This window comes from Triticum aestivum, chromosome 4A (genome assembly GCF_018294505.1).
Source record: "Triticum aestivum cultivar Chinese Spring chromosome 4A, IWGSC CS RefSeq v2.1, whole genome shotgun sequence".
Classification (NCBI taxonomy): domain Eukaryota; kingdom Viridiplantae; phylum Streptophyta; class Magnoliopsida; order Poales; family Poaceae; genus Triticum; species Triticum aestivum.
Window position 1 is genome coordinate 741,212,776 of NC_057803.1, and position 7,080 is coordinate 741,219,855.

At 54.7% G+C, this 7,080-nt stretch overlaps 2 protein-coding genes across 2 annotated transcripts; one reads left to right on the plus strand and one right to left on the minus strand.

Moving 5' to 3' along the window:
• The first annotated feature begins 2,276 nt into the window (after positions 1-2,276).
• Positions 2,277-4,500, plus strand: LOC123088497 (WAT1-related protein At4g01440). Its single transcript, XM_044510699.1, has 3 exons — positions 2,277-3,482; positions 3,570-3,721; positions 3,899-4,500. Exons 1-3 carry the CDS (start codon positions 2,682-2,684, stop codon positions 4,077-4,079), a joined length of 1,134 nt encoding a protein of 377 aa, XP_044366634.1. The 5' UTR covers positions 2,277-2,681; the 3' UTR covers positions 4,080-4,500.
• A 1-nt stretch (position 4,501) lies between these two features.
• LOC123088498 (ferredoxin--NADP reductase, leaf isozyme 1, chloroplastic) lies at positions 4,502-7,080 on the minus strand. The gene is made up of 7 exons (XM_044510700.1): positions 6,534-7,080; positions 6,374-6,452; positions 5,591-5,682; positions 5,420-5,497; positions 5,227-5,289; positions 4,860-5,094; positions 4,502-4,745 (listed from the first exon to the last, which is right to left on the minus strand). Exons 1-7 carry the CDS (start codon positions 7,005-7,007, stop codon positions 4,678-4,680), a joined length of 1,089 nt encoding a protein of 362 aa, XP_044366635.1. The 5' UTR covers positions 7,008-7,080; the 3' UTR covers positions 4,502-4,677.

Genomic DNA, 7,080 nt, shown 5'->3' on the forward strand with positions numbered 1-7,080 from the left:
CATCACACGCCCACCGGCGAGACCCCGATGCTCCATGCCGCTGAGACCCGCCGATGTCGACGTGCCAGATGCCACGCCGCTCCTCCATCGCAAACACCACCTGCTACCACTGGTCCCATCCCCTCCGCCTGCAGTTCCTCTAACCCAGCACCCAAACACCCCGGGCGGCGCCTCCAAGAAGGGTACGACACACGCAGTGCCGCCCCCGCCCAACCTAAGGAGATTTTGGGTTTTCATCCGGGCATTGGGGTTGGGGTAGAGGGCAGGGACCTCAACGGCGCCTGCAAGTAGGAGAACGACGACCCTGGTCGTCGCCACCGTCGGGATGAACGAGTCATCCAAAGTTTTCTCCGGTCCGATGTCACCTCTACCAGCCCCCGCGAATGCACCGGGGCTGACTACCGCGATCGTAAGCTACCAAGTGCAGCGGGAAAAGGCCTGCAGCGCAAAGGAGATCCACCGGAACTCACCGCCCATGTGGTCAAGATGCCATTCATCCACCCCCCACCGCGCGAACATCGCCAGTTGTGGGCGCCGTCGCCAAGCCTAGATCAGGCACCGCGCGGCCGACGCCATCGTTCAAGCCTGTCGTCGACCGATCCCGCCGCCGCCGGGAGCCCGCACGCTGTCGGGAGTCCCACACCCATGGACCTGGACGTCTGTGCACCGCGGCGAGCCCGTCGCCTCCCGGATCCGTCACACCGCCGGGAGGGCCGCACCCTGCGGATCAGGACACCCAGATCCATGCCGCAAGGTCACTGAAACGGCTGGAGGCAAGAGTGATATAAGGGCTGTTTGGCTCGTGCCCAAACCCACCCTACCAAATCGCGGTGTGCCAATTATTTTCCGAGGGGGGAGGAGGGGTCCGCCTTTGCTGCTTCGCCTGCCTATTGACTAAGAAACTGAATGCGTGGCCAAAGTTGACGTAGATCCGAAATCCCGGCCATGATCCAAACGCATGCCAACGCCCTTAGTCAACACGAACAAAATTGGTAAGGCGGTTGTTGGGTGCTATCCAACTAAACGTGCCCATGAACTCTTGGACAAAAGTGACAGTTTTGTACAACTTGTGGTATGCACGCTTGTGGCCGTATAGCATACGAGATAGATGATGAGATCAAAAGGCCTACAAGTAGGGCTAGGTGTAGCGCCGCCGACCATCCATGCAGAGGCATGGACCAAAATGCCAAGGGATAACACCTTATCCAACGACATGCCCACTTTTCTTTCTTCCTTCCTTTTGATGGAATCTCCTTCAATTTGCACACATTATTTCATAGCAACCAGGTAACTCATTTCACTGGTAGAAAATAAAGTCACAATTAAGTTAGACGGAGCTTCAGCGTGGATTCCTGCCAGCTCCTCGGGGCGGCGAGGTTAGGGTTTCTCGCACGGCGATATCTGGTGTCAGGTTCTTCAGATCGATCCAAGGGTTCAACGGCGCCGACTGCGGTTCCAATGCGCTGGTCCTTAGGAGCACGTGCACGAAGACTTTCCGGCTGTCATCGAAGCGTAGCGATTCGTACTACCGGAAAAGTGTCGCTAACTGCTAGGCAATAGAGTCAGCTCACGGGGTGGGGCGGAACAATTCCGGGATCTTATGAATCTGCGACCAGACGTGAATCCGGTTCAGAACCTGCAAGCTAGGTAGTTAAGGGATTAAGTAACTAGTTTGATTGGTGGCAGGCTCCGCTTTTGCAGCACTGAACATGGTTCCGGGCACTCAAGATATCGCGTTTGTGTTTGGAGAGGCGTAGATTGTAGATTCCAGCCGAGAAGACTAGGAAAAGGTCAGGCCGGCTCCGGTATGGGAGCGGCGACAGCGGCGCGTCGACGTCTCGTCCTGGCGGCAGCAATGGTCGTTCGGTGGTTCATGGACCTCGATGTAATTTATATTATGTTTGAGATGCTTCGTACTTCCGGTGAATTTTATAATAGATCTGATCCTTTTCTCAAAAAAAGAAAAAAAAAGGATCAAGAAAGCAAAGATCTTTTTCTCTGAAATGTACATATTATATAGTGTAAGAGATAACACCTATCCAAAAATGCACAGAATCTCTCTTCTTTCCAAACCTACAACAACAGCAACCTACCTACATGCACAATCAAGAGAAGAGAAGAGGAGAGGAGAGGATAAAGGAGGAAAAGATCTTCTTTGTTGCCGCCTTTGGGAAAAGACGGATCATAGATAGATAGGTGTAGGTGTAGCTGGCTGGCCCATGATTGACAGCAGCTACCAAAAGATGAGGCCATGAGGTGATGGATCTCACACACACACACAACACAACACACCACACCACACGTAGTAGATGCAGAGGCAGCAGACACTTGCATGCTACCCACAGCACACCACACAGTTCCCGTCTGTTGTAACCGATCTGGCCTCTGGCGCCCGGTCCGGTCACCTTTCCCGGCGGCGGTGGTGCTGGCGACACCAAAAGCCGCCGTACCTGAAACGATTCTCCCTCCCCTCCCTCCCTCGCTTTCCTCCTCTTCTTTCTCGCATCATCCCCGCCCACCCGTCTTCTCCTCCCTCTCACGGCTATAAAGCCCGCCTGACAGCCTGAAACCGACCCAAGCTACCCGCACGCACGCACGCTCCCTCGCCGCATACCTTCCCGTCCACCGGCTCGATCGCCCGCCTCTGCCAGTTGGTGTGCGTGGTGGTGGCAGGCAGAGCGATGGGAGGAGGGAGCGGCGGCGGCGGGGCGTGGCCGGTGGTGGTGATGGTGTTCCTCAACGCGATCGCGGCGGTGATGGTGTCGCTCGTCAAGGTGGCCATGAACGGCGGCCTCGACCCGCTGGTGCTCGTCACGCTGCAGCAGCTCACGGCCGCCGTCTTCCTCGGCCCCATCGCGTACCTCCGGGAGGGCAAGGCGCGGCCGAGGATGACGCTGGAGATCTTCGCCTACCTCTTCGCCAGCGCGGCGCTGGGGGCGGCGCTGCGGCAGTACATGATCTTCGTGGCGCTGCGCTACACCACGGCCACCTTCGTCACGGCCTTCTCCAACGTGGCCCCCGTGCTCACCTTCCTGCTCGCCGCCGCCACGCGGTCCGAGTCGCTGAAGCTTGGGACCGCCACGGGGGGCGCCAAGCTCGCCGGCACGCTGGTGTCGCTGGCGGGCGCCATGGTGCTCACCTTCTACCGCGGCGTGCCCCTCACCCACGCCCACCACCATAGCGCCGGCCAGCCGCACTACGGGTCCGCGCCGTCGCCGGCGGGCGCGGGCGACCCCGGCGCCGGCAGGAGGTGGACGCTGGGCACGGTGGCGATCCTGGGCAACTGCGTGTGCCTGTCCTGCTGGTTCCTGCTGCACGGCCGGCTGGCGAGGAAGTACCCCTACGTCTACTCCTGCAACGCCTTCATGTCCACCTTCAGCTTCCTCCAGGTCGCCGCCGTGGGGCTCTGCGCCCACCGCAACCTCGGCCTCGCCGCCTGGCTCGTCACCTCCAAGTTCCAGATCCTCACCATCCTCTACGCCGTACGCAACCCAACATCCTTCATTCATCTGAATTACTACTACAAATGAATTGTCTGAAATGAATCCAAATGAAATTCGTACGTCCAGGGGGTGGTGGGGTGCGGGGTGTCGTTCGTGCTGCTGACGTGGTGCATCGAGAAGCGGGGGCCGGTGTTCGTCGCCGCCTTCGTCCCGGTGGTGCAGATCATCGTCTCCGTCATGGACTTCACCGTGCTGCACGAGACGCTCTACCTCGGAAGGTACGTACCACGACAACACCTCACCATTCCACTAGCGCACATAGTACATCCAGATTCAGAGTTTGGGACACCGAGAGATCCTGCACCATCCTTACCGATGGTCCAACTCCATAGTGTCCACTGTCCACCCATGATTGGCTCGACACGGCACCTGACAACATAATGGCGCTTTTGCAGTGTGCTGGGATCGGTGTTGGTGATAGGTGGGTTGTACCTGCTGCTGTGGGGCAAGCGGCAGGAGGCCCTCCAGCAGCCTCCAAAAGTCGCAGAGGATGACACGGAGCAGCAACAACAACAACAGCAGCAACACCACCACCACCAACAACAACAACAGGTGCAGGTGCAGATGCAACCCTGACCCTGACTCAAGACTGGGAAAGCAGAGGAGCGCTCCATCCATTGGGTGGGTGGGTGTTAACAAGTGCGGTGCAGCAAATAAGTTCTCCAACACGCTTTTCAGTTTTTTGTTTCCATGTTCTTGTGAGAGTGGGACCACCATTAATGGTGTAAATTAAGCTTCAGGGCACCTCAGTCATGTCATGAAGCTGCTTAGGTTCTGATCCGGACAACACTCAGTAGGATAATGATCTGAAGATTCTAAACCAAAGCTAATAGCAACATCACAGACACTATGTATACTAGACGTCGCCGCGTTTTGCATGTTTTCCGAGAAGTGTATTTTTTCGTGGGGACACACGTGAAATGTTCTAATTAACTGCAAATTTGTAAGAGCTATATACATGGCAATGGCATTATTTGAGTGAAATACTGTTGGTAAACTTTTAGCAGAGGGAATAGTAGTGTATATATATCTGGGAGTTGAAATAAACCAAGATGAAACATATCGGAAATGATACACCCTTTATCTACTTTTATTATGTACGTACATCAATCTTCTTCGATCGAACGCATAGGCGTGCGTCGGCACATATGCACAAGAATGTAAGACACAAGAATCAGTAGACTTCGACGTTCCATTGCTCCGACTTCTTCAGTTGCTTCCTGTACTCTATCCAGTCGATCCCTAACATTCAAACAACCCAAAATTCAACCCAAAATTCAACCCAAAATTCAAGAATAGTTGAACTATTGCATCAACAAAAAACAAGCCAAAATTCAGAAGAACGCATTGTGGTACCTTCTTTTGCAGCCAGTGGCAACATGATCTCATCGATACCCTTCTCCATGCCCTTCAGCCCACACATGTACACGTAGGTGTTGTCCTTCTTCAGCAGCTCCCACAGCTCATCCTTGTACTCTGCCATCCTGGTCTGGATGTACATCTTCTCCCCCGCCGCGTTGGTCTCCTCCCTGCTGATCGCGTAGTCCACCCGGAAGTTGTCCGGCGCCTTCGCCTTCATCTTCCCAAACTCCTGATGTCCGTTCGCAAACACGGTGCAACCAAACAAGATGACGGTTAAGTGTCTGTCACAAGAAACACACTGGAGTAGCACTTGGAAGAAAAATCTCATGGAGGCTACGAGAGAGGCGATCGATGTTCCGACCTCCGGGTAGAGGAGAGAGCTGCTGGTGGGGACTCCCAAGAAGAGCCAGGCCAGGCCATTGAACTGCACAAGGGCACAAGGGTTCACACATTGATTCTTGATTCAGGTTTCTTGTGAACATAAGGTGGTATTCAGTAGCAGGTGGGACAGGGGGTGGCAGACAAACATCAGCAGCACTATGTATTAGTATTACCTTGTAGTATTCGTACTTCTCGAAGAACATCTTCCACAAGAATGACCGGAACGGCGCGATGCCGGTCCCTGTCGCGAGCTGCAAGCAATTGATGAGGTCGAAATTACTAGTTGGCCATCAGTTTGTGATAGGTGAATTGCTGAATGCTTTAACCATGGGGATCAGGCTCACCATGATGATAGTAGCATTTGGGTCTTTAGGCATGAGCATCTCTTTGCCTACTGGCCCTGTTATGTTGACATCGGCGCCGGGCTTCAGGTCGCCTGCATTACCATGGACAAACAACAAACATGCTTAGTAAATGGTGATCCATGTAGCCATGATGAGATCCAGTCTTAGTAAATGGTGATCAAGATATAATTTATGATTCTAAATATATAAAGGTCATCAGCACAAGAAACACATTCTTGATGATCTGCAAAGTCTGAACTGAACCGACTCTGAACACTGAACACTAGCAGATTTTTCTTCAGAGATAAGTACAGGGGGATGCAATGCCAACTTGTAAAATCAATTGCAGAGATAAAATTCATGGATTCCAGTGAACAAAGAACAATATTAAATGAGCCTGAGCTGACTAGTTTTAGTAAATGGTGATGCAGATATCCATTGGCACAAGAAACAGATTCTAGATGGTCTGCAAAGCCTTAACTGAACCGACTCTGAAGTCTGAGCACCAGCGCCGCCTTCGGAGATAAGTACAGGGGAATGCAACTAAACAGCACAGCGTAGAAATCTATTGCAGAGTACAAAAGAAATTGATTGCACTAAAGAATGGCATTTGGCACAGTTCGTCTAACTTAAAGTAAAATTGAACGATCCTGATTTCTGAACTGCGGAAAATCCTGAACTTAACTGAACCGAGCACCGTTAGTCTGAATAAATTTTCAGATTGTTCTAAGACTGAAGAGAAGAATGCAAATTCATCATCTCTGTGAAGGAATTGGGACTCACAGAGGAAATTGGAGCAGACGCCCTTGACCACCTCCCCTGCGTCGTTGGTGTAGACGAGCCGCTTGACGCACAGCGAGACCTGCAGCCAGATCGATCGATTTCAGTCAGCGAGACCTGCAGCAGAGACGGCGGCATGGAGGGGTCGAGCAGCAGGGCGTACGGTCTTGGCGTCGCCGAAGTCGCCGAGGGCGCTGCTGGCGATGGAGTAGAGGCGGAGCTTGTGGGGCTTGCCGTTCTTGTCCTCGCCGTCGGCGACGACGCCGATGGACTGGCCCTCCTTGTAGGGCACCTCGCCCTCGGTGGAGAAGACCATGTGCCACGTCTCCCCGGGCGCGTCGTCCGCGGTGATCTTGGTGTTGAGCAGGCACTTGCCCACGTACGGCTCCTTGGGCCGGAACTTGTTGGTCACCACCCCCTCCTCCTGCTTCTTCGACACCTTCTTCTCCTTCACCGGCGCCGCCGCCGCATCGGTGGACACGGCCTGCGCCCGGACGCTCAGGCTACGGCGGGAGACGGCGGTCGTTCTTGCCGCGCACGGGAAGCTGCAGTGGGAGTGCTGCGGCGCGCTGGACGGCGTGGAGGTGGCGGCGGTGGCGGCGCGGAGGGAGACGGCCGCGGCCGTGACGGCGGCCATGGCGGTGAGAGGGAGGGAGGGGGCGTGGGTGGGGGTCGATCAAGGTGGGTAGCGGCGGGGGAGGTGAGCGGGG

What these genes read in the sequence shown, in the direction of transcription:
- LOC123088497 (XM_044510699.1), top strand. Translation starts at nt 2,682, where the DNA reads ATGGGAGGAGGGAGCGGCGGCGGCGGGGCGTGGCCGGTGGTGGTGATG. An exon ending in TCCTCACCATCCTCTACGCC is followed by an intron (nt 3,483 to 3,569) that starts GTACGCAACCCA and finishes TCGTACGTCCAG; the next exon opens with GGGGTGGTGGGGTGCGGGGT. An exon ending in GAGACGCTCTACCTCGGAAG is followed by an intron (nt 3,722 to 3,898) that starts GTACGTACCACG and finishes GCGCTTTTGCAG; the next exon opens with TGTGCTGGGATCGGTGTTGG.
- LOC123088498 (XM_044510700.1), bottom strand. Translation starts at nt 7,007, where the DNA reads ATGGCCGCCGTCACGGCCGCGGCCGTCTCCCTCCGCGCCGCCACCGCC. An exon ending in CAAATGCTACTATCATCATG is followed by an intron (nt 5,498 to 5,590) that starts GTGAGCCTGATC and finishes AATTGCTTGCAG; the next exon opens with CTCGCGACAGGGACCGGCAT. An exon ending in GCTCTCTCCTCTACCCGGAG is followed by an intron (nt 5,095 to 5,226) that starts GTCGGAACATCG and finishes AACGGACATCAG; the next exon opens with GAGTTTGGGAAGATGAAGGC.